The sequence below is a fragment of the Argentina anserina genome, chromosome 5 (genome assembly GCF_933775445.1).
Source record: "Argentina anserina chromosome 5, drPotAnse1.1, whole genome shotgun sequence".
Classification (NCBI taxonomy): Eukaryota; Viridiplantae; Streptophyta; class Magnoliopsida; order Rosales; family Rosaceae; genus Argentina; species Argentina anserina.
In genome coordinates, this window is record NC_065876.1 from 12965639 (window position 1) to 12991835 (window position 26197).

At 38.1% G+C, this 26197-nt stretch overlaps 4 protein-coding genes and 1 pseudogene across 4 annotated transcripts; 2 read left to right on the forward strand and 3 right to left on the reverse strand.

Annotated features, from left to right (window-relative positions):
* Window positions 1-1011: 1011 nt before the first annotated feature.
* Window positions 1012-7435, reverse strand: LOC126794661 (protein TORNADO 2). Its single transcript, XM_050521423.1, has 3 exons — window positions 6831-7435; window positions 6076-6404; window positions 1012-1098 (listed from the first exon to the last, which is right to left on the reverse strand). Exons 1-2 carry the CDS (start codon window positions 7326-7328, stop codon window positions 6093-6095), a joined length of 810 nt encoding a protein of 269 aa, XP_050377380.1. The 5' UTR covers window positions 7329-7435; the 3' UTR covers window positions 1012-1098; window positions 6076-6092.
* Window positions 7436-8891: 1456 nt separating this feature from the next.
* LOC126794923 (RNA-binding protein CP33, chloroplastic-like) lies at window positions 8892-12647 on the forward strand (annotated as a pseudogene).
* A 2773-nt stretch (window positions 12648-15420) lies between these two features.
* LOC126794931 (RING-H2 finger protein ATL52-like) lies at window positions 15421-16947 on the forward strand. The gene has a single exon (XM_050521729.1). It carries the CDS (start codon window positions 15645-15647, stop codon window positions 16764-16766), a length of 1122 nt encoding a protein of 373 aa, XP_050377686.1. The 5' UTR covers window positions 15421-15644; the 3' UTR covers window positions 16767-16947.
* Window positions 16948-18479: 1532 nt separating this feature from the next.
* LOC126794474 (uncharacterized) lies at window positions 18480-23160 on the reverse strand. The gene is made up of 12 exons (XM_050521204.1): window positions 23020-23160; window positions 22356-22478; window positions 22230-22256; window positions 22076-22117; window positions 21303-21422; window positions 20979-21124; window positions 20746-20893; window positions 20515-20598; window positions 20266-20381; window positions 20085-20143; window positions 19148-19238; window positions 18480-19013 (listed from the first exon to the last, which is right to left on the reverse strand). Exons 2-12 carry the CDS (start codon window positions 22456-22458, stop codon window positions 18792-18794), a joined length of 1158 nt encoding a protein of 385 aa, XP_050377161.1. The 5' UTR covers window positions 22459-22478; window positions 23020-23160; the 3' UTR covers window positions 18480-18791.
* A 688-nt stretch (window positions 23161-23848) lies between these two features.
* LOC126795296 (transcription factor bHLH71) lies at window positions 23849-25529 on the reverse strand. The gene is given in 4 exon segments (XM_050522137.1): window positions 23849-23879; window positions 23881-23942; window positions 24112-24558; window positions 25107-25529. Coding segments are annotated over 4 exon segments (963 nt in total).
* Window positions 25530-26197: the final 668 nt, after the last annotated feature.

Below are 26197 nucleotides of genomic sequence, written 5' to 3' on the forward strand. Positions count from 1 at the left end.
GACTCGCATTTGCATCGGAAAAGAGTGGTGGTCCTATTACAGATTTGGAGAAGCTTGGTGGCGGCTCTATTCGCTGAGCAAATAAGTTTTTCCTTCTTGGTCGTCATCTGACACGGCGTACTATAGATCCGACAACTTTCATCAATCGTTTTAATATTACATGGCTCTTTCTAGAGTTTTGGGACTTACCAAGGAAGATTTGGAGCTGCCTATTGCTTTGTTTAAGAATAATGGTGGGAGACTCTGGGGCAGCAAGAACAAAGCTCCCAAGTCAAGAAAGCAGCCGGGTCCTTCGGCTTCATGTGTGGAACTGCCTATGAGGTCTAATGGGGAGGAGGTTTGCCCTAGTAAGGGCAAGGGGATCGCGTAGACTTTTAGCGTGTCACCTAAACTATTCTGATGAGTAGATCCTTCCGTTTTACTCTGGGTATTACGTGTCGTACACTAATTGCGGTCTCTAGGCGATGTGTAATATATGCTATAAGAGTTTATTAGAATGTTTGTTTTATCATCGGGTAGTTGTAGGTTTATTTTGTGCTTATTCTATAATGAGAGTTACTTATTGTAGATTTCATTGTACCAGGTGATCTTAGATCACAGCTTGATGTCGTAGAACAATACAATTCATGATGTATGTAGTTGGCCTTAGTTTACTATGATTTTCTAAAAAATAAAAAAAAAATCCTATCAAAACAGTCTTAGGAGTACTGAAAACCATCCCTCTATTTTGTGCGTTCATGTGTCATCTTTCTATATCCCATATATTAGGGCTTTTGCTTCAAGCATTATTACCAATGTAAATGACTCCATCGGTCTTAGCTATAAAGGTTGCCTAAAGTCTTATTTTTTCAAGGATAGATATATATATTAGATAATGTCTGCATAGAAAGCTTCACCTTAGTGCTTGTAATTCAAAAGCAACCAGCTTTCGGTTCCCTTCCGCAAATCATGCAAGCTCACAACGACAACGTTTACACATTGACACATATCTCGAAATTTAACCAAACAAACCAGTAATTACAATCCCTAATTAGTCACAAAGGTGAAAATTAACAACAGAAAAAGAAACGAAATCTTCTGATACAAACCGTCAATTACAGAGCTGTAGAAAAACATAGCACAGATGGAGCAATATTTTCTCTTAATTGTATTGATAGGTTTGAACTTACAAGTGTGGGAATATATATGAAACCGGTATAACACAGTGGATAAAACTGAAGCCATGCTGCAGCATGGAATGCAGCAAGCAACCTAATCACAGATCCATAAATCTAGCAATAGAAGATTACATACACAATCTCATTTGTCAACAAATCACCTCAATAGATTTAGTACCATACTTATCACCATGCTTCAATACTCCCCCTCAAGCTGGATCTAGGAGATTAAGAGATCCAAGCTTGCCAAGAATCAGTTGAAACTGAGCAGAAGGAAGAGATTTGGTGAAAATATCAGCAAGCTGGTCTGCACTGCGAGTATATTTGGTTACAATGATTTGAGCTTGTACTTGGTTTCTCACATAATGGCAATCGACCTCAATGTGTTTAGTACGCTCATGAAACACAGGATTAGAGGCAATATGCATGGCAGCTTGATTGTCACAGTATAGAGAAATAGGTACCTGACTATGAAATCCTAGGTCAGCTAGGAGACCTTTAAGCCAAATTAATTCGCAGGCTGCAGATGCCATAGCCCTGTACTCGGCCTCTGCACTGGATCTTGCCACAACATTCTGCTTCTTGCTTCTCCATGTCACCAAATTTCCACCAACCAAAGTACAAAAACCAGTCATACTTTTTCGATCAAGAGAGTTCCCTGCCCAATCCGCATCAGTAAATCCAACAATATCAATGTGACCATTGCTGCAAAAAACAAGACCTCTACCAATTGAACCCTTTAAGTACCTCAAAATTCGCTTGACAATACTCAAATGGAATGAGGTAGGCGCATGCATAAACTGGCTAACAATACTGACTGCATATGATATGTCAGGTCTAGTAATTGTTAGATAAATCAGTTTACCTACCAGCCTTTGATAAGAAGTTGGATTTGAGAGAAGTTCACCACCAGTATCAATATGAAATTTGCTGCCAAGTGGAGTGCGTGCAGGCTTGCAATCAAGAACTCCAGTCTCTGCAAGAAGATCTAAGATGTATTTTCTTTGACTGAGAAATAAACCATTGTGTGAAGCAGCAATTTCAATCCCAAGAAAATATTTTAGTTGTCCGAGATCCTTCATTGCAAATCTAGCCTGAAGAGAGTTTTTTAGTGCCATAATCTCATCAGCATGATCACCAGTAATAATCAGATCATCCACATAGATTAAAACTGCAAGTTTTCCATGATCACCATTTCTCACAAATAGTGATGAATCAGCATTGCTCCTGCAAAAACCAACTTCTTCAAGAACTGAGCTTAGCTTGGCATACCAGGCTCTAGGAGATTGTTTCAGACCATAAATGGCCTTGTGCAGTCTGCAAACAAGGTCACTACCTGCAGCTTGAGGATGACCTGGTGGAAGCTTCATATACACTTCTTCCTGTAAATCACCATGCAAAAAGGCATTCTTTACATCCATCTGATGTAAAGACCAATTTTGATTCACTGCAACAGAAAGCAACACCCTTACAGTGTTCATCTTTGCCACTGGAGCAAAAGTTTCTTTGTAATCAACTCCATAAGTCTGTGTGAAACCTCTGGCTACAAGTCTAGCCTTGTGTCTCTCAAGAGTACCATCAGCATGAAGCTTGTTTTTGAATATCCATCGACTTCCAACAGCCTTTTTTCCTTTAGGTAACTTGACAATGCTCCAAGTTTTGTTATCCTCGAGAGCACGCAGCTCAGCTTCCATGGCTTGCCTCCAATTTTCATACAGATTTGCATCTTCAAAGGTCTGAGGCTCATGCAGACCATCAATAGTGCTAAGATATGTTTTATAGTCCGAAGACAACTTTTCATAGCTTACAAAATCTTGAATTGGATACCTGGATGTGTAAGCAACATAGTCTTTGTGTCTTACAGGAGGATGCCTAACTCGAGCAGGATTCCTTCTTGGTTGAACTGGATGTGTAGGCTGAGCAGGTTCATCATGACTACTAATTACTTCCTGACTCACTTGCACTTCTGGTTCAGCATGTGTAGGATCAGCAGTATTAGAAATAGTTTCAACAATTTCATGATCACTGGAATATATGCCTCTTGATGCAGGATCTGCATAATCCACATTTTCAGTGCTTATAGATGGCTGAGGAAATAGATCATCATAAAACTCCCCCTGTCCATTAGCACCAAGTTTTTCACAGAAAAAATTTGACGACTCATCAAACTTAACATCTCTGGAAACAATCATTTTCTTGGTAGTAGGGTTGTAGCAGCAATACCCTTTTTGAGTGCTAGAATATCCCAGAAATAAACATTTTACAGCTCTAGGATCAAGCTTGTCTCTCTGGTTGGACTGAATGTGGACATAGCACACACAGCCAAAAATTTTCAAATGTGACATGTCAATTTTTCTGCCTTTCAGAACTTCCAAGGGTGATTTAGAATTCAAAACTCTACTTGGAAGTCGATTTATGAGATATGCAGCTGTTAGAACAGCTTGGGACCAATATTTTTTTGGAACATTGGCATGAAACATCAAGGCTCTGGTTTTTTCTAGCAGATCTCTATTCTTTCTCTCAGCAATTCCATTTTGCTGAGGTGTGCCGACACAACTTGTCTGATGAACTATACCATTTAAGTTCAGAAAATGAGACATTTTATTGGACATGTATTCTGAGCCATTATCAGATCTGAGAATTTTAATTTTTGATGAGAACTGAGTGTGAACAAACTCATTGAAATTCTTAAAAACATTAAAAACTGCACTCTTGTGTTTCAAAAGATAAACCCATGTAATCCTTGTAAAATCATCAACAAAGGTTACAAAATACTTAAATCCATCAAATGAGGCTAAGACAGGTCCCCAAATATCAGAGTGGATGATTTCAAACGGATTACAAGCCCTGGAGACAGACAAATTGAAAGGTAATCTAGAAAACTTAGACATATGACAGACTTCACAATGCTTGATTTCTTGATTGGAGTTGGGAAACAAAATAGACAACACTTTTTCAGAAGGATGGGCTAGACGCTGATGCCAAAGGAGGTGGTCTGCAGCACTGCATGAACTAGCTTGAAAGGCAAAAAACTTCTTTGACACATAGTACAGCCCATTTAGATAAAACCCTTCACCAATCTTCTTCTTGGTGATGATATCCTGAAAGACAACATTGTAGGGAGAAAAAGTGACTAAGCAGTGCAGGGTTCTTATGATTTTTCCCACAGACATCAATTTAAATGGAAAGGATGGGACATAGAGGGCATCTGAACTGATATGATTAGAGAAAAAATGAATTTTACCCTTCCCCATAACTGCTGCACCTTTACCATTAGCTACAGACACATGAGAAGACAGTTTCTCAAAATCATGTAAATTTTGATAATTATTTGTCATGTGATCTGTGGCTCTAGAATCTATTACCCAATAATCATGCTCATTACTCACATTAAGTGCAGTTTGAAAAGCTTTCAGAATACCTGAGATATCACACTCCTTCATATGATTAGATTCAGCCAAAAAACCAGCAAATTTTCCAATGAGAGCTGTGTGAGATCCATTTCCAGAAGTTGAAGCTGTAGCAGACTGCTTTTGTTGCAAGTAACTAGCAAACTCATTTATCAGGGATGTAGGATTGGTGGTGAAGTCAAATAGGCAGTCAGATGGAGGAGATGAAATTTCAGTAGCAGCAAGATTTGCTTTCTGAGAACTATTCCACCCTTTCTGATTTTTCTTGCTTTCTCTTTCCTTTATGAACTTGACCTTTAGTTCTGGATGCAAGATCCAGCAAGTGTCTCTAACATGATTAGTGGCATTACAGTGTGTGCATTTTAAATTTCCACGCTTACCCTTGTAAGACCTCATCTCAGAAGCTTCATGAATAGCTGCATAAGCTCTCGAGTGTGTAGTATTGGAGTAGACATCTGAACTCATCACCTTCTTTCGAAGTTCTTCTCTTTGCACAGTAGCACACACATTTTTGAATGAAGGTAAGTCAGCATTCATGAGAATGTGACTTCTCAGATCTTCAAAGTCTGAACTGAGATTGGCCAAGAGTTGAAAAATTTTGTCCTCTTCAGCCCTTTTAGCCAAAGTGACAAAATCGGTGGTATGTGGACGATATAGTTCCAGTTCATTCCACATAGCAGTGAGGCTGCCAAGGTACTGCACAAAAGGAAGATCTTCTTGCTGCAAGTTGGAAATGTCCTTCTTGAGTTGAAAAACTCTCACTGAATTGTTTTGATGACCATACAACTCCTTGACATTGTCCCAGATATCCTTGGCCGATCCAGAATAATTGAAAATCTGAGCCAGCCTAGGCTCCATAGAGTTCAGCAACCATGACTGCACCTGTTGGTCCTTGCTCACCCATGCATCATAACCATTTGTACCAACTTCTGGCATTGGTATATTACCATTAACAAAGCCAAGCCTAGATCTGCCACCAATAGCTAAAGTGACAGCCCTAGACCAATTAAGATAGTTATGCTCAAAAAGAAGAGTTGAGCATAACCTAAGATTGTGATTTGAATCTGCATCTGAAACACTAACCATATTGGAGTTAGTGTTTCCAGCGGATAAAAAAGGATTCTCATCAACAAAAGAGCTACTTCCAGACATTTTAAAAACTGGAAGAAAGAAAATGAACAATCACACAAGAGAGCAAGATCGGAGGAAAGATAAGCAGAAGCAGGACACTAAAGTTCCTGCTCTGATACCATGTAGAAAAACATAGCACAGATGGAGCAATATTTTCTCTTAGTTGTATTGATAGGTTTGAACTTACAAGTGTGGGAATATATATGAAACCGGTATAACACAGTGGATAAAACTGAAGCCATGCTGCAGCATGGAATGCAGCAAGCAACCTAATCACAGATCCATAAATCTAGCAATAGAAGATTACATACACAATCTCATTTGTCACCAAATCACCTCAATAGATTTAGTACCATACTTATCACCATGCTTCAATAAGAGCAAATGACATCGATTAGGTATAGCCTTGTTTGTATTTGCGGAAAAGATCCTCAGTTTTGGCATTCCTAAAAGCACAGCACCCTATCAAATAAACCGAAATGAGAGCAACTAGTGTAATGAGCAATATGATGTCGGTTCTTCTCCATTCGATCTTCAGATTGGCAAGCAATCCAGCTTTGCAGGAATCGCAGTTGAAGCAAAGCTGTGTCTGGTCATTGTTCCACTGCAAGCAATCCATGTCCGCGGCGTTGTTAATCGGACTAATCCAATACGTCAGGTTCACGAAGGTGTAGCCACATTGAGTTGGTGGTTTGCAGCATCCTGACTGTACGTAATAATAAAGCAAATGCACCACAGTAAGGAATAATACATAAAAGATGCTTTCACATGGTTATGAGGAATCTCCAAAAGTGGGTTGTCTGGGTTGCATGAGCTATTTGCTTTTCCCATAGAATAGTAAGAACCCTAGCTAGTTGAAGTCTTGAAGATGGTTGGTTAATCTAAGACTAATGGTTTGAGGCAAAGAATATGTCTTTAACTTATTAATCTTTGTTTTACGCTTCAAAGCAAATGGTACAGTGTAGTGAGTTGAACCCTAATTCATTAACCCCAGATGCAACTTTTTGTATAGAACTCATTGTTAAACATACATAAGGGGTGATATGATGATATCGGTCAATACTAGAACTCAAGAAATATATCAAGAAATTAATTTATGAATATGAAGGAAGTCAAGAACAGTGTTGTTTACCTGCAAGGGGGTAAGGTGTGCGTTAAAGAAATCCTGAGCCATGCGATAATTCTGGCTCAACTCAGCACACATGTTTGTTGAGCTAAGACAACCTCTGATGCGATCCCACTTAAAAGGGGCTCGAACTCTCCGGCGAAGCCAACCGGAGTAGTCATCAAGATGATACTCCAAGTAAGACCGGCTCGGCTCGAGGTGGCCGGCGCCTCTCATGGTAACCATGTAGATGAAAACCACCAAACAAGCAAGCAAGACAATGAGGATGAGCATGGCGATGAGGTAAGAGACAAGGAGCCATGGGATCCTCCAAAACGCCCCTACAAAGCCAGCAATGGCCACAACCAGGAACAAGATGCCCAATATTATGACAGGCCATTGCAGAATCTTTACACAAGAGTTGTCGGGCTCGGTGGCGAGCCAGATTCCGGCACCGATGATTGGGATGGAGAGGAGCATTGCAACGAAGTTGATGGCCGCAATGACATTGTTGCTAAGTGCCATGGTTTCTGAGAGGGGAGAAGGATTGAAAGAAATAATGTCTAAGCTATTGGTGGGTGTTTCTTTGCTATATGCTCATAGTGCTGGTTGTGCCTTACCTTGGATCCATGTAAGCTCGATAGTAAAGCTTACAGTGGAGAATTATAATGATTTGTAAAGCGCGTTTTGAACTTTAGGTCCAATCACTTTGAGAAAAGCTAGGAATACCTTGTATGGGGAGAAGGGAGAAAAGAAAGATGATCGATGCTGGTTGCAAGCAAGACTAATGTGTACACATATCATGGAAAATTATATAAGATAGTGAACCCGATACATGTGGATGCATTCCTTGTCATCTAAATTTTCAATAATGTTTCAGGTCTGACGACGATTTCTGACAAACTGACCCATTAGGTATGAGCTCTGAAATTTTTTCAACAACATATATACGGACACACATCCTATCTTCACCAGCAAAGTTTAGTTCGATTGACACTTTGTCTGAATATGAGTCTCATTGATCAACATGATCGTTCTTCTAATCATAATATTTGCACCAAATCATCAGGTGATATTGTAGGATTAGCCCATGCAGAGGTTGATTTCTCTCTCAAATTTTTTTGGGTACATGATTTCTTTCAAATTTCTAGCCACAAATACCAAATTATATAGAGACGTATAGATTCTTATCAAGGCCGGCGCACGATGTACCGTTTGCATAATTGCATTATTGAAGATAATGCCCCAGCCAGCCCCAATTAATTGGTGGAATCGATGAAATAATTCCATTTCCATACGTACGGATCGGACCTTGGAACTCCATGTACCATTTTAACGTCTTCTCAAAACAAATGGCATATGAGAGAAAGAAAGAACAAATTAAGATGTGAATTCAACGTTACGATAAGCGTTATGACAAACTTGTTCACTTTCACAGCATAAACTCAGGCATTAAGTGATGGGAAATGATGATAAACTGGAATAACAAATTGTATTTATTCCCATGTTATATATTGGGATCTTTTGGTTGAGAATTTTATTTTAAGACTACATGAATTCCATCTTATTTTACAAGCGCATAATGGACTAAAGTCCTTCAATCAATACATATCTCGGTGATTATTGGTATAGCCCTCATACATCACAAACATGTTGATTCCATAGAACCCTGGGACAGATGCACAGCTACGGACACTGTGTCTATGATAGTGGACCATTCGCCAAGATAAAGAATCAGAAAACTCATAGTTACTAGTCTTCTATAGGAAGACAACTCGAAATATATTAGTCTTCGCTACGAATTAAGTTTGATGAGTGATGATTGCATTCTATCACCTCCTCGTTCATTACGAGATCACATGAATTCTTAACTCGTGAGCGACTACAACATCTTTGTCAAATGACTCTTACGCTTGCTCTCTGAAATGAATTGAAATGAAATGGAAAAATAAAAGTAAAAGTCCAAATAGAATATAAAAAAAACAGAACATATAAAAAGACAATACTATTTATTCAAAAAAAGAAGAAGAAGACAATACTATCTGGACCACCCTTATCTACTCTGAAGTCTCACCTCCCCCGCACTGCTTGACTAAAAACACATTGGAAGCAATGGCGGCACTTGAAGCTGCACTGTCGCTCCCTTCACTGTACTCTCCTTGTTCCTCTAAACCCCTCTTCTTCCCTAAACCCTTCAACCTTCGTATTCCCAGTTTCACCCCTCCCATTTCCCACAACTCCCTCTTCTCTTCTCCCCCACTTATCTCCACAAGAAAACTCTCCTTCGAGCTTCTGTGCTCCGCAGTGCAGGAGATTGCAACCCAGGAAGAACAAGCAGAACATGAATCTGTGGAAGAGAAAACCCAGAACCAGCAGAACCTCAAGAGAAAGCTCTACGTGGTGAACTTGCCTTGGTCCCTCACTGTGATCGATATCAAGAAGCTTTTTGGAGAATGTGGGGATGTTAAAGACGTTGAGGTTGTCATTGTCTCTAGCTTTTGTTGTTTTCTTTATCGGGTGTTCATTTTGAGTTTTGGATGTTGAGTTTGTGTGTTGCATTGGTTTGTTTTAGATTATAAAGCAAATGGATGGGAGGAACAGAGGCTTTGCATTTGTCACAATGGCTTCTGGGGAAGAAGCTCAGGCTGTCATCGATAAATTTGACTCTAAGGTAAGGATGGTTTGGTACTTTGGGTTTGAGAAGGTTGATAAATTTTTTTTTGGATGTTTTATGTGTTGTGTTGAATGCGTTGGTGGATAACTATGAAAGATAAATAGGATGTCATTATTTGAGATAGGTCATATAGATTGGTTAAATGTAGTTTCGTGTAGCAAGTGATGGTAATCTTATATTATGAGGTTGCAGTGGTTTGCATTGAGTGCGTGTTTATAGTTCCGGGCGGCCGGGCCTAGTCAAAGAAGTTAATTGTCTCTTAGAAATGTCCCTGTGTTTTTCTATTTTCTTTCATGATTTTGTATTTGTTTCATTACTGAGTTTTTGTAATGAATAAGCTTGTATTGAAGCATCTTCAAAAACTAAATATGGAACTATCTGGTCGGGTAGAGATGGAAATTATTATTGAGATTGACTTTAAGTTGATACCTTCGATCTGGATCTCTTTCGTCTTCTTCGGAGAAGTGTTTAGGAAGGTGTAGTAGTGTCATTCCGGCGAGAAGAAACAGCGTCGCCGGCGTCGGATCAATGAGAAACGGCGGAAATCCAAACGGTTTTCCGCTCCGAACGTCCGCAGCCGAGAAACGCTTAGTATGTGTGTGTGTGTATATATATAGAAGAATTTCAGGTGCGGATGTTTGTACCTTACGTAAGGTACGGATTCACCAATTCCGGCGACGGTAGGCCGCAACGGCGAGGCGGACCACAACAGCCGCACTCCCCACCTCTCAACGGTCCTGTCTGTGCCGGTCGGAGCTCAATCGGCAACCCACGGCGGCCGGAATCACGAAATCGTCGGAATCTATTTTTGCAGATTCCAGCCACCGTGGGTTGCCGATGGAGCTCCGGTCGGCACCGACGAGATCGCCGAGAGGTGGGTAGTGTAACTGTACTGCTCCGCCGCGCTGTTGCGGCCTACCGTTGCCGGAATCGGCGAATCCGCACGGTGCGAACGTTCACACATGAAGAGCCATATATATATATATATATATATATATACACATATATAGTGTTCTAAAGCGGTCTAGGCGGCGCCTAGGCACTAGAAGGTCACCCACCGCCGCGCTTTTTGCCTCGGCGGTTATCTGTGGCGTTTTGTGAATTAGCGGCCATATTCAGTCCTAGGCGGTCAATCATCATTTGACATTAAAAAAAGCTAAAAGAGGCCGCATCTATCACTCTTTGTCTTTTTTCTGAAAATTAAAAATCTCATCAATAGAAGAAGAGAAAAGAAATATGAATATTAAGTTTGAGTCCGATACTGAAGGAGTTAATGAATAATTTGGAGAGAAAAAACTTGAGATTTAGTATTATTGCATTTGTTTCATTATTTATATTTTCTTCAAATATTTTTTATGGACTTTTGATTTAAGTTATTGTGAATTTAAATTATTTTAAGTATTTTTAAAATTAATATTAAACATCATTATATATTTTTAATCATTAAAATAGTTAAATATATGAATAAAAATAAATAAATATTTAATAATTTGAAACCGTTTAGGCGACGCCTAGAAGGCCGCCTAACCATCAAGTTCTAGGAGGTGGCTGTCCGCCTCCATACCGCCTAGCGCTTTTTAGAACCTTGCATATATATATATATATATATATATATTTGCTAATTTGCTGAATTGAACAGGTTATTATCATGATATTATTGCTTATGTTGTGTCTTAGCTACAACTATTTGCATTCATTGGATTTGTTTTCTATTAAACAAAGATTGCATGTGTCTGGAAACACATTTTCACTTCAAAGTTATTTTCTTCAGGAGCTATCAGGTAGAACTATCAAGGTAGAGTTTGCAAAGAAATTTAAGAAACCATCTCCACGTCCTTCGACCCCTCAAGTTCAAGAGACTCGCTATAGAGTGTACGTTTCCAATTTGGCATGGAAAGCGAGATCAAGCCATCTCAGAGACTTTGAATTTTAAAACGCCAGTTTCGGCCCGAGTTGTCTTTGATGGGCCTTCAGGGAAGTCTGTTGGATATGGATTTGTTTCTTTTGCTACAAAGGAGGAGGCAGAGGAGGCAATTTCAGCTTTAAATGGGCAGGTAAGAGAGATCAACTTCATGAGTCTTTCTCTTCAGTTTTGTTTATTACTCTACTCATAATTTGAAGATACTTGATTACCTATAGAAATTATTAGCTCATATGCATTTGTGTTCTCTTCTTATCTAAAGACTAGATTTCTATGATCAGCTGTAATGTGTCTGGATGTATGCATTTATCCGAGGAATGTTGATCACTTGATGCAAACTTCCACTTGTTACCAGAGATGGAATTATGATATATTTTACAGTCTTGAAGGGGCAGAACGAATGAAAGTGCTGAGTCCTGGGTGGTCATTGATTTTAGTGGCAGCATCTGTCCGCACCTAAATGGTGTAACAAAGAAAAACGATTTGGATATTACAATAGGCTTGCATATGTGGGATGGAATGTATTTTAGAGGAAGACTGAGATATAGATAGTATAAACACACTGTCATTCCTAAGTCCTAGCCCTAAAGCACCGTATTCAGGTCGTATATGATGAATATGAACTCCAATGTATTTATTGATACTGCAGATCTTTATCAGAATATCATTTAAGGTCAAGCATAATACGTTAGCAGTGTGAGGGTTTAAGTGAAGGGACTGATTTTGACACAAGTCAACATTAGTTGGAAGAGACAAAGGTCTACCACATCTTACTTTTATACATCACGTATGATGGAAAAATACTTCACTTTCTTCAAATACTTACCCTGAAAATTCATAACTGAGAAATTGTTAACATACTATTTAACAATGGATTTCTTAATAATTTTATTTTTCAAGCCACACATAACACTACTGTTTTTGGCAGGAACTGATGGGGCGGCCAGTGACTTTAAAATTTAGCGAGAAAAATACAGGTGAATCTACAAACCAAGAGGAAAAGGATGACTCCAATCAAGAAGAAAAGGAGGAGGAAGAGAAGTTGGAGAGTCAGCCTGAAGAATCATAAGTCCACACACATCTTTGACCATCTTGATCCATTTCTTTACAAATGTAAGTGGAGTCTTTGGGCGAATTAGAAATTTTGACCTCAACCACCCATGTAGAGACCAAATATGTTCTGTTGCTTGTACATCTTGCATTAGCGTCTTAATTAGCTGTTATTTCTATTCTACTACAATTGTTGTTCCCTGTTTGCGCAAAATCTTGACATGCATAGATGATACCAGATTGTGTAAGATATACAGATAACAATTTGTTATTTATTACTAGTCAAAGGAAGCTTATTTTATAGCATTACAAACTTATATCATGCTTTTGACCAGGATGTGCTGTAATTTTTATCTTCTACTTCCCTCTTCCCCTAAAATTCATAGTAGGGACTACTAGATCAAAACAGTAGGGTTCTGAGCATATTAGTTCAGCTGATTTTTCTTTTCATGATTCCTGCTGGTAATCAAAAAGTACTTTGGCTAAGAATAAGGAAACTTCCTGCTATCTTTTGCAATTTAGCAGGTTGTTAGTTTGTTCTGCAGTTCCTAATATGTAATGGAATTTTTTAATACTTCCCAATAATAATGCCATGTTACCAGGGGTTGAATACGGTAAAACAGTTGATTTGGGAAACTCCCTCTGAGGCAAATTCTTCCAAGGACACTGGAAAATTAAATTATTGATATATGTATGAGAGAATTTTTGTTGGTCTTCTCCTCATTGGCTTGTGGTTTTTTAGTGTAGTAAATTCTGCAAAAAGTTATTGTTAATTTGGCAAAACTGATAAAAAAATTTCACTTAGATGATGATAAGGGAGGAACTTGTAGGCTTGTGGTACAGTAGGACATCAGGACCTGCTAAATCATGCTGACGGTCAGTAATTGTATAGTTGCAACTGCAATATACCTGTTGTCTTGTTCTTATTTGAGTAACTAGGGTGTTTCTTCTTTTGTTCATGAAATTATTAAGTGGTGTTAGAATTAACCACTATTCATGTTACAACCTTCAAAAAGGTGAAAAACAGATGTGGCTTGTAAACTGTTTTGTGGTTCTCTTATAAGCCAGAAAATTGGGTTTTAAATTGAATGAATGAAAGAAGAATGTTAAACACATGACTATAGAATGCTTGTCAAGCTTTGTTTTGGAGGTGAGATATCTTTTTTTTTTTTGGTCAATAGAGGTGAAATATCAATGACTGCAGTTCTTTTTGTCATTCTCTCTCATTTGTTTCTTTCCAAATGAGCCATTAATCCCAAGTTATAGCAAGTTCTATATACATATGCACTTGCTGACACATTTCTCAGCTACTTACACAAATGCACAATGATATGACGTCTTCTCTTCTCCATATATGCTACTTGTTTTCTCTATCTTCTCTTGGACATTTTCAAAACTAAAGGTGAGCTTGATAAGGAGAACTCTTAGTTCTTAAGACTCGTCTCCAGTAGACCGATCTTAAATATCTGAAGCGGCCCTTTTAAATCTGGACTACACCTTTACTTGACCAATAGTCTAATTCTTCTGTATGCATATCGTCATTGCTAGGCAACTGTGGGAAAGTTATATGACGAAATGACATATATCACATGACAAAAGTTTCATTTTGTTGTGGAAAATAAAACCCAAGTATCAAGTTAGAATCATTTTGCAGGCTGAGAAGGATCTGGAAATGACTTGTGACTTTGAGCTGGAAAAATCTAAAGGAATGAAAGATGGTCCAAAGTTCTTTGAGAGAAAATTCCTTAGCTCTTTACTTCAATATCCTGTGATAGAATAGAGCTTCTTGGTTGTCTGAAAACCTTCCTTTTGTGATTTTGGTTTTTGACTTCAACTTCACTTAAGACCTATTGATCTCTTTAAGTGAAAACAAAAGGTGGTCCAAAGTTGGGGAGAAGTGTATTAGAAATAGCTATTGGCACTTAGTTTTCTGAAGCTACAATTTACTTCATTGGCATATCCCTTTAGTCTTTGACTTCATCTTTACCTGACCAATGGTCCAAAGGTATTGGTTACAGAACATTCTGGGATTTCCAGGACTTGTAAAATCATTCTTTGTTCTCTTAATGGGACTGGGATTCCTTATCAAGAGTTTAAGATATTGTTAAATTACAATCCTTTTCGAAGATATAATGCTTCAGCCTTTATCTTGCTGGGAGATTACTGGTCCTACACTCTTAGAGAATATATGCTCATCTCAAAAGCAGACCAAATCCGGGGTCTTTGAGATCCACATTCTCACTTTTGTTCAGTTGGGTGACAAAATAGTGCATTAGATTATAGTGCCATATTGTATGTTCCCAAGTCTTATCATATATTCTCTCCTTTCCTTTTCTTCATATATAAGTAAATTAAGAAGGGGTATGCCATGTTTCCTGTGTTTGCTTTGTGGTATACCGTATACCCCAACATTACTATATGTCATGTGATCTGCTACATAACCATAGGGAGTATAGTTGTCCTTCTAACCTTGCCCTTATTACAAGCTTCTGTTCAAGGCTGAGGCAAATATTACTTTCAAGGTTGATGCAGGCTGATTCAGGAAGAATAATGGTTCAGATCCCTTGTAAAAATGGACTTGTGAGTTTGGTACAACCATCTTGACGGATCTTTGTTTTAGATTTGTTCAAGGTATCTTGCTTTCACCAATTTAATGTAAACGAGAAGAACACCTTACAATTTGATCACCTGCAATTGCAAGTGTCTTCTTCAATAATAAAAGCCTCCATAAATTTAATGAATTCCCAACCACCATCATCACGTTAGCCAATAAAACATTATCTCCAGAAAAGGATAAGAGTAAAGAAAAAAAACATGAACAAGAACAAGTAAAGAAAGAAAAAGAAACACACATCTTGAAACCTTTGTTTGCTTTCCATCTAAGCTTCTTTGGCCTGAGAGGCCATCTTGTCTTTTTGAAAGAATTTATATCGCAGGAATTGCTCTACTTCTACTTGCTGATCATGCTTTTACAACCCCAGAGATTCTACAAAACTCAGTCTTAGATTGTATCGGGTACCCAATTGGTTGTTTTCTAATAACAAACTCATTACTCCACTGAGTTTGGTTATTATTTTCATCTAGTGTCTGCTATTGCATTTCGCTATCTGGAAAATAAAATAGAGGGTCGAAACAAAGCATGATATTGAGAATGTGAGTAAGGTTAGAAAAAGCTGTATGTGATATCAGATTAGTGATGGGGTCTATAGGCAGTAGTAGTAGTCCAAAAACATGGATACCATATATGAACAGCAGAGATTGTTCTCAGGGTTTTTGTAGTTTGTACTGCCCACAATGGTGCCACATCATAATACCACCTCCTCCTTCCTTCAATTTTGCTCAAGACAATTCCTCATCTTCTCCAAGTCTCTCTCCTCTTGTTATTGCAATCATTGGCATTCTGGTGAGTGCCTTTCTTCTTGTGAGCTACTACACCATAATGTCCAAGTACTGCGGTAACGGGGACAGAAGAAGATCAAGAAGCAGAGAAGATCATGGCCAGAATGAGGAGTTGGAAGGTACCGAAAATCGTTCTCTTCATGAACCGTGGTATGTGGTGACTGTTGGATTGGATGAAGCTCTGATCAAGTCCTTGAGAGTTTGCAAGTACAAGAATGGAGATGACTTGATTGAAGGGACGGATTGCGCTGTGTGTCTGAGTGAGTTTGAAGAAGATGAGAACCTGAGGCTGTTGCCCAAGTGCAACCATGCTTTTCATCTACCATGTATTGATACATGGCTCAAGTCTCACTTGAATTGCCCCCTATGTCGTGCCAGTGTGGTTTCAACAAATGCTCCAACGCATCATCAATTGCCTCCTGCTGTGACTGAAACTCCTCCGAGCAGTAGCAACGAAGGTGGAAATGTAGTAATGGGGACACAAGTTTTGGAGAGGGGTCATCATCCTCAAAATGTGGCGATAGTGCATGGAGATGTGATTCCAAAGACACCATTGCGTGCTTCTAGTGGTTTGGGAAATTCAGAAGAGAGGAATACAATAATAGAGATAGTTGCTGATGATCCATTTCATCAAACAATTAGAAGGTCAGTCTCCATGGACTATATATGTCACGATGACCGCATTTTAGTGGCCGATATTTTTCGCATGAATGATGAAGATGAACATGTGGAAGGCTGCCCAGAGTCAGAATCAGATGAGATAGCTGGTTCTTCAACACAATCAGTAGCTGGAGGAGCTGGAACTCCTAGCCTCTCTAAAGAGCATATGGGACATGTTGCAATCAAGAGATCATTTTCGAGTGGGAGATTGTTTTTCACTAGGCCTGCAAGAGCAAGGCATTCACTAATTCCACTCTAAACTCTAGAAGAAAAGAGTTTGGTCTGAACCTAGCTATCACATTGCTTCGTGTGATTACGATCCTTCTTTGTATCATTTTTCTTTTAGCAAAACGGAGAGTACTTGTTCACAACAAGTCTATATATACAAGATTGAAACAAGATTAGAACAACAGTACTAATATGTATCATCATTTATGAAAACAAGCGAGATAGCAACTGAAAAATCCTTGTGTGCTCCTATAAGTATCATCAATTAGTGAATTCGCAATTAGAGGATTTAGACATTACGCAGAAATGGCAGAATGTTTGAGTACGTAGAAAAATAAGAAATGAAACGCATCCTACTTTCACATTCAGAAACTTGGTTGAATCCATAAATATGGAAATCGAATTCTAGAGTATTCGTCCATGTATGTATCCATCTTTTTATCTTCCATACTAAAATAAACGCACATTTTTTCTTTATATAAAGGATGGCTTGCGAAATAGATGCAATTGGTTTTGCATCTGGAGTATGTGGAGGCTTCAACAGAGAATGAAGAATTTCGACCTACAAACCCCGTCCTGTTCCTTGAATCTGTTACCTCCGAGTCCAACCAATTTCCATTATCAAATGAAACCTCAAAGATCCTTAACGCACTTTCCCTGAAGCCCTTTTTTGTGCACTGAATCGCCCACAAGACCCCTCTTGATTCCACCGGATAGTAATTTTGAACAAGATGTTCAGGTTTGTTTGGGATCCGTTGACCATGGATTACCCTAATCCTTCCTGCTTGTTTATGGTTTTCTGTGTGATAAACCGAGACTTGTCCGATAGTATCCACAACGGGAATTGTCCCTTATAGTATGTTATATCGTGGTAGTACGAACGATGCAGATTTAATTTCTTCATCTACTAAGGTCCATCCATCATCTCCTGGTCTTCAAAATGCCAATCTGTTAAGATTGTGAATGGCCATGACTACAATATCCGATTTTGAAGAAGGGCTCGATGACAGGGCAAACTTATTCCAGGAGACACGTTTATCCTCTCCATTACGTTTATACGTCGTGAAATATGGCAGCTTAACCATGGGATGATGATTTAGAGGATGCAACAGACTAACATCTCCGAGATCTCTAGATACAACTATTAGCCATCCTAGCGAAGAAGAAAGCACCTGAATTCTTTTAGATTCTCCTAGACTGCCTGGAATGAACTTGTAAGTCTTACCATTCCTCAGGTTGTAAAACTCAGTGACGCTATGGGTTGAAGAAAGATAGAAGTCTTCGTTTCTGGATGAAAGCAACAATGGAACTTGATGTGTCAATCCAGCAGTAAAGTTTTCCTTGGCCGCAGCCAATCTCCATGCTTTACAAACTAAGCCGAAAGCGAGAAAATCCTCCATTAAAACCATCAGATTGGAAACAGACGCAAGCACATACATCTTGGGGCAAATCTAACCAGTTGGCCATAGAATCATAGATAGTCTGTTTTTCTGGTCAAAAGCCATCTAAGCTAGCTCAATAGGCTACGATTTACAGAGTGGTTTAGTTTATATAGGAAAGATCGAAACCTAATTAAAGAAGGAACCCAAGTGCTGAAAGGGTTTGGAACATAGAATCACTATAAGTCTATAATATCCTTTTAAATTTATAATAATGTCCCTTATTATCATCAAAGCCATCCTCTGTAATATTTTCACAATTTTTTTTTTCTTCAAATAATTGGATCTGCAATTAGAATGTCGGGATTAATAGATGAAAAGATCTTTTTGTCCCCCATAGTAAAGATACAAGTATGCCTGCAGTCTTGGTTATCCGATAGTTTCTACAGCATTGCACACCTGCACTCTTCAGAGTTTCAATCGATCATCAACATAATTCTAATCAAAAGAAAGGTGGAACAAATGTAGTAAAATTGGCCAACTTAACTCCGCTCTATAAGAAAAATAATCTTGGCAATGAAGGAATATAATTTCACATTGCAAATGCCCTTTGGGAAAGCGTAAGCATTGTGCCAGGCCTCATCTTGTTCATACATCGCCCTAAATGGTATTTTTGCTTACTCATGTAACTCAAAAACTCGGGCAGTTCCATCCGTAGATACTGAAACAAGGAACTCTTGGTTGGCAGACACAGAGAGAGACTGAACGGGCTCATTGTGCCCATGCAAAGTTTTTATGCAATCACCAGAGAGGCTATCCCATAACCGAACCTTCCCATCCATACAGCCTGTTGCTAGATACCTGGATGTGCCCAGCCATGTCAAACATGTCACTCCATCCTGCCCATAAGTAAGAATTCATAAGACCCCTTGCAGAGATTGACATCCAATAGTATGGTGACCCAACAGATTGTCTATTAAAACTCATAAACGAATAATATATATATGTAATGATGGATGAAGCTGAAACAGACCTCATGTTCGCAGGTACAACGGGGCATTGAATGCTGCAAGTCCCAAATAATAAGCTTCTTATCCATACTTCCTGTTGCAGCCCAAGGGGAGCTGCCATGAACAATTTAAGGCATGAGAATGATAGCATTACAGCAGAATACGTTGTGAACTAACAGTTAAGTTACTTAAGGATCACATAGCCTAGATTTTAGAATCCACATGCTATTTCCTGGTACAGGATTTCTAATATATGAGGAAGTTAGTAACAAAAGTTTTCCAATTCCTTAACTTAAACCTCCTCAACAAATCACTATTGCATTATCGAATAATTTATTTTATGTCACCAAACCTAATTATGCTCTTCCAACGGTATATAACTAACCCATGAATAAAGTCATAGCATGAATCACCGACACCAGTTACATATTGAGATAAAATGATCAAGTCAAACCATCAAAAGGGATTAGATGCATCTGTTTAATGACCCAGAATAGTTATCAAGTGACAAGGTTGCAGATTGGGCCATGCAGCACTTGGTACACTTATGAATGCGTCATAAATAGATCACGATGCCATACAACAGAAAATAGAATGATCAACAAACTTCAAAATGATCAGAAATAATTAAGGTAGAGCATTTCATTTTTATCTTTCAATCCGGGTAAACAAACCCGATTGGCCTCATGCATTGGTTGTTGAAATCATGTCTTTTAATTGTGGTTGTCCAACAAACAATAGTAGATGATCCTAGTAGAAACTATTTTAAATAATAAAAGAGATGCCTCTTTCGAGGAACCCCTAGTCTATATACTGCGTGAACCAAGATATCTGACATGTGTGCCAAAATTCATGTCAAGGACACGCTACTTTAGCAAAATACAAGTATTCATGTCATTTTAATAGTTCAGTGCTATGTTTGTATGACACACACACAAAGAGAGATATATAGATGTGTACCTTGGTGCAAGCCCGATACATTCAACTGAATCTAAATGTGAAACCAGGGAACTAACAACCTATTCATGGGGAAAATAAGAAGCAGCAGATTATATTAGAAGCCTGCTAATTCATAACATAAAACCAGGAAATCAACAACTAATAAAGAGTTCCAGATATTCTGAATGTAAAATACATATACCTTTCCAGTAGTTATATTTACAATGTAAACAGAACCATCCTCGGAACCAGTAACAGCTAAAGTTGAATCAGAAGTTATTGTCAAACATGTCAACCCTGTAGTATGGTACGGGTGACCTGGAGGACAAGATGCACACATATTAGAGATAAGTAATTCATGGTTTGGATTATCCTCATAACTTTTGGCTTCAAAATTGACTATTGTAACTTGGCAACTAATAGAGAATTAACAATACAGAAACTCATATACCTTGTACCACATGAACGCTCTCGCCACTTTTTGGATTCCATATTCTCAGAGTTGTGTCAGCAGAACCAGTGCAGATTGTTTTTCCTTTAGCATCATTAACAAACAAAGAATATATAGATTTAGATGATTGTGAGAAAGAAAGAGTAATAGTTATTCAAAGATATTTGAAAAGGAACAGAATGTACAAAGTAGGTTATATGGAAAGAATCATCTTGAAGAATAGTTGTGTACCATCAGAGGTAAAGTCACCACAAGTCACTCTACCACCGTGACCCGAAAATAAATTCAGATAGGAACCATTATCAGCATTCCACATCCAAACTGCAGAGTCTTCTGAACCAGCCAAGACCACATGACCTCTAGGATGCCACTTGATCCACTACAGCATATGCTCCACATCAAACATTTCAAATATAGCAGTATAGTAGCAGTAAGAAAAAAAAAGAGTTTATAAAAGGTTTTACCTCAATTCCCCCGCCAGGACCTTCTAAAGTACATTTCAGATTTCCCGATGCTATGTCCCAAATTTGGATGATACCATCCAAGCTTCCAGATGCTAGCAATTGTCCGTCATTACTAAATGCTAAACTAGAAACAGAATCCTTGTGACCTGCAGAGCAGCTTAGAACCATATAAAATGAAGGAAAATGAAGATAGAATCTAATATATGCAGGATTTACTGCAGAAACTAGAGCACAAAAGAATTATGTTCAAAGCACAGAAGTAGCGCCAATAAATAATGGAGAATGAAGTCTGTAAACTATGCATCTGTTCTCTCATTCACCTACCTTGAAGCTCAAAAGCCCAATCTCCTTGTCCAATTTTCCAAAGAAACCCCTTGTCATCTTTACCCCCTGTTGCAACTAAAGTAGGCTCTGTTGGGCTGCATATAACAGCGTATAGTTCATCTGTAAAAAGAGAAAACACTTATTAACCTAAATTCTTAAGGAGTTCAATAATTACCACTCTCTTTTTAATTCCATAATGTAATTAGTAAACCAACCATGGAAAGCACCATAGAGGAAAAAATTATTAAGTTGGAAATGTCGTATGCTAAATATATACTCATCAAATTACTTACAGGGCAGTCTCATGTTAATTTCTTTCTAATGTTTGTGGACTTAAGTTTGGATGATTCTTTAATCAGGCATTCTATGCAATATGATAAACTCTATACTTCTAGGCATCAGCACTGCCAAACAGACCCTTAGGGTACAATCAAAGATTGTAGGATGCTTACAGCAGCTTGTGTAGAGATCTTTTATGTAATTTTAGAAGAGTAATTTATTCAATTCATATATCTAAACTTGCATCACTACAATCATTAACATCAGTTTAGAAAATCCTTCATTTCTCATTAGAGATAAGCATATCACTCACATAAATTGGGTATAAATAGTCACCATATTTCACCTCCGGAAAAAAAAAATCAGATTCTATTGAAATTTGACCAAGTTATAGTGGAGTCGCTACTGAGTATTAGAACCTCATTGAATGATTGTACACAAAGTAGTGGAAAAATAGATTAAATTCATATAAAATAAATGGAATGAACTTTTACCACTATGTCCGGTAAATATGTGTATAGAATCATCAAGCTCATCTGAAACCACCATAAAACACCATTAATCACAACAATCAATCACAACAGAAATAAATGATCAATATCCTATAAAGCAAACTATTAGATTGGGGGATGTAGTTTAGCTTAATACCAACTTCATCATCTGCATCAGGAAGATCTGCAACCAATGATAGTTGACCAATAAATTAGAATACAGAATATACATTCTTACACTTAATAATTTTTGAAATATACGCATCAGACATAGAGAGAGTACCTTCATCATCAACAGCAATTTCGCCAACAATGTCTGCTTCATCAAGAAAAACCTCGCCTTGGTCATCATCTTCTTCGTGAAGAGCATGAGCTGGATTGCTCATCTTCTTAATTTTTCTGGACGCTGAAGCAAAGAGCTAAGAGGTTTAAGGAGGTTCATAGGGTACAAGCATTACAGCAGGATATATTCAGATACTAGTTCCCTAGTAGGTATTTCTCAAGCTACAATATACTACCAAGCAATAAAGCATACAGTTCAAGTTCTCACTTTCTACATATTTATAAGAAAATTCGATTACAGATACTCAGTCTATTCTTTGACATGGGTTTGATTCATTTCTCATATAAAGAAACAGAAACCCAACTAAGTCCATATTAAATGCAATGCTTGAGCTACATAAAGGTTTTTTCTTTATCATTATAACCAGCAAAACTAACTGTCATATTCATTATAAAGGTGCTTTCTTGATCAACTGTAATCTTAATAGTGAGAAAAGAACTCCAATATGGGGAACTCAATACAGTTCGAATGCATTTTGATAATCTATGAGCTTCAGTTTCAATTTGATACCAGAATACTAAACAATGAAGCATTAAGCAATGCATGAGCTGAACACAACCCAAAGGAATCAAGAAAAATCGGAACAGAATCATGAAAAGAATACCTGTTTGGGATTTGATGAGTTTATGTTTCAAGTTCTCTAAGCCGCGCTATAACTGCTGCCAAGAAACGTGAATGAGACGAACCAGTGAGGAATAGAGAGGAGGAGACGAGCGGAGGCGCAAACTAGAAAGAGGACAATTTGGTTATTTACATCAGGGTGAATTCCATTTTTATTTGAGAAAAAAGGGTCTATTTTTAGGACAATTTGATATGTTTATTTCAAGTTTGAAATGATAGGCTTGGGCCTGTCCCATTCTAATTTCGATTAGGATCAATTTCAGGTTGCTAAATTTTTAAAAACACAAAGTCTCGTTCTATTCCGATACGCGTCTCATCCCTAAATACCATAAGTGGGTTATGAAAATGTTGATATAACCTTTACTTGTGAATCCCTATTTCTCGTCATATGGAGCAACTCTTTTTTCCCAGCCCTAACGGGAGATTTACTTCTTTGTACTGTTTGTTGGGCTATAAAATTGGTCGATTTCTTGATTTAAAAAAAAACACACAAACAGTTGAACATTTCCTCCCCATCAATCTCCCTCTTGTTATTGAAGTTGTCTTTCATGAAAGGTCATAGAAGAGTGATGCGATTTTGGACTCATTTGCAGTGACATTGAGGAAACTTGGAAATTGCACCCTAGCAATTGTCTTTTACGTACCCAAAGGAAAGCACAAGGAAATTAACCTATTTAGGACTGTAGCTACATACAAAAATAACTGAATAAGTGAAGCTTTATTTGCAGATGTCGATCTAAAATAGTGGTGGCACTCCTAGCTAGCTAAGCCTAATTAGAGCATCGAGTTAGAGAAAAGTCATAAAACTTATATTAACACAAGGCAGCTGCTTCCTCAATTACTAAGCATGTGGTAAAATGCTGCTGCTATGTCATCTATTGAAGTGAGCGAGCACCCTTCTTCAATCTGCACATACGATGTTTCAAATTTAGCCAATTTCAAACACTAATTCCAAATGAGCAAACAAAATAAACTTTGGCAAATAAAGAATAATTACATCAGATATCTACGTACTCAAGTATAAGACAATAATCGGTGACGACGATCCTTATATACTCCCGAAATGTTTACTTACCTTGACACTAATGAAGTAGAGAACAAAAGGGTACATAGTGTTAACAGTGAGATGAAGGATGGTAAGTTGAAGCGTTTGCACTCCTGCAACCAACTTCGAAAGCTCTCTTGGGCTAATTCTTCGCGTCAAAATTCGAAGGTTTGCATGTGTTTCAATCAATGTGACCTCAATATCAGCTATGTCTGCTTTAGTTTTTGATGTGACTTTGTTAGGGGTCTGCTGCTGAGACCATGAGCAATGATGGCCTAGGGAAATATCACACCCTGAAAATGGTAACAATGGGGTTATAATTGGCTCCAAAGTTGTGCAGTTGGAAGTATTACTGCTGTCTTCGTTAACAACATTGGCCTGTAGAAGTTGAAGCTTCTGAGCTTCAAGGGACAGCAAAAGGTGCTCAAGCTCCTTCACAAATTCTATGGCACCACCCACTATAGAGGCTTGGTCGCCCTACACATAAGAAAAGAGTTAGAGAGGTACTGAAATCGATCATAAGATTTTGGTTTTAGCTAATCCAAAATGTCCTATTTGAACAGTGCCAATGAAAATGTCCTACATCATTTGAGTTCCAATAAGTAGTACAGTTATTTGGTTTGCCATATGAGAATCATATGACTACGAAAAATATATTGAATTTTATCCGATGTTCTAAAAATACAGAAACATGTAAATATAGATTTTATTAATTTTTGTACTAGAGAAAATAAAAAATGATATTATGTGACTCGGACTTTAATAATTTGTGCTATGGACCTTTCACAATATACTTGCTTTTCATGTGACTAAAAAAAAAACCCAGAGAAACTTAACAAAAATAATGTCAATTTAGCAGAAAAGAAAGTCATAGAATGATGAAATACTTGCCACAGTTGTGCAGCTAATTAGAACTCATGCATGATTGTGGTGATTCCTAGAGAAATCCATGAAAATATTGACACCATTTTAATTAGATTTCTAAATTCTAAATGGAAGATAATCAAGTGTATAAGGTGGAGTACCCTCTGTGCATAAGTATCGGGCATGAGAGATCGCAAGATGGCGAGATGCTCATTCATTTGCTTTCTGCGGTTTCTCTCAACAGCAATGTGAGTCATTCTCTGCATCTCGGCTTCTTCCTTGTTCTTGCAAACCCTCGGCTTTCGCTTCCTCGTCTTCTTCCCTAGCTGTTGAGTCACAGCCGTCAGGCTGCGGCTTCGAGTTCCGAGTGTGGTACAACTCTCTAAAGCAACAATACCACTTTGGTTTTGATCTTGAGCTCCGGCCGCGTTCATGGTAGGAGTAGCAGTAGCCACACAGTTATCCATTAAGAAGCTGGTCTCAGCCGGAGCCGGAGAGTCCTGGCAGCTGTAAGGGGTTGCGGAGATGGTGTCATAGATGATGAAGTTGAAGGGCTCACTGGAAGCTATGGCTTCTAAAGCCATTATACCTCTCGATGAATCTGTTGTTTTCTCGGCTTTGATAGAGGTGAAACACTTGGATGAGACTTGTTATATATCACTGTTTAATTACATAGCTGCTAGCTCGTTAATTTCTTGCCATCGCAAGACCTCAATCATTTGGTCCATTTTATAGCAAAACCCTGCTCTCTTGAAGTTAGCGCTTTTGTGTATGTACATGGCACCGATGGCAGTATGGCAAAATAATTAGTAAAAAAGAAGAAAGGCTACTTCCACTCTGCCAATATTTATGTTTCCATTATTGCCATGAAAGGTTGACTACTTAGAATTTTTTTCATGTTCGATTTGAGTCTTTGTGACATTATTTCGATGTTTGTAACAATAATTGCTAAACAATAAGATCAAGAAGTAACGTAGTTATACCATTTATTGTCCGAAATTGTAAAAAAATTACTACATTTAAACACGTTGGGACTGATCAGGAGAAACCTTGTAAGTTACATGCAGCAAGCAGAACCGTTTTTCTTTTCAGCAAGCAGAACCCTGTGAAAATTTTTGCTACATTTAAACACTGTTTTTCTGAGCAGAGAGGGGATATGGTGCTCGTGAGAGAGAAGCAGAAAAGGTGAAGTTCTTTTCAGCTAAAAAAAAACTGAAAGAAACGAGATTACAGATTAGAGACTCCTCTCTCT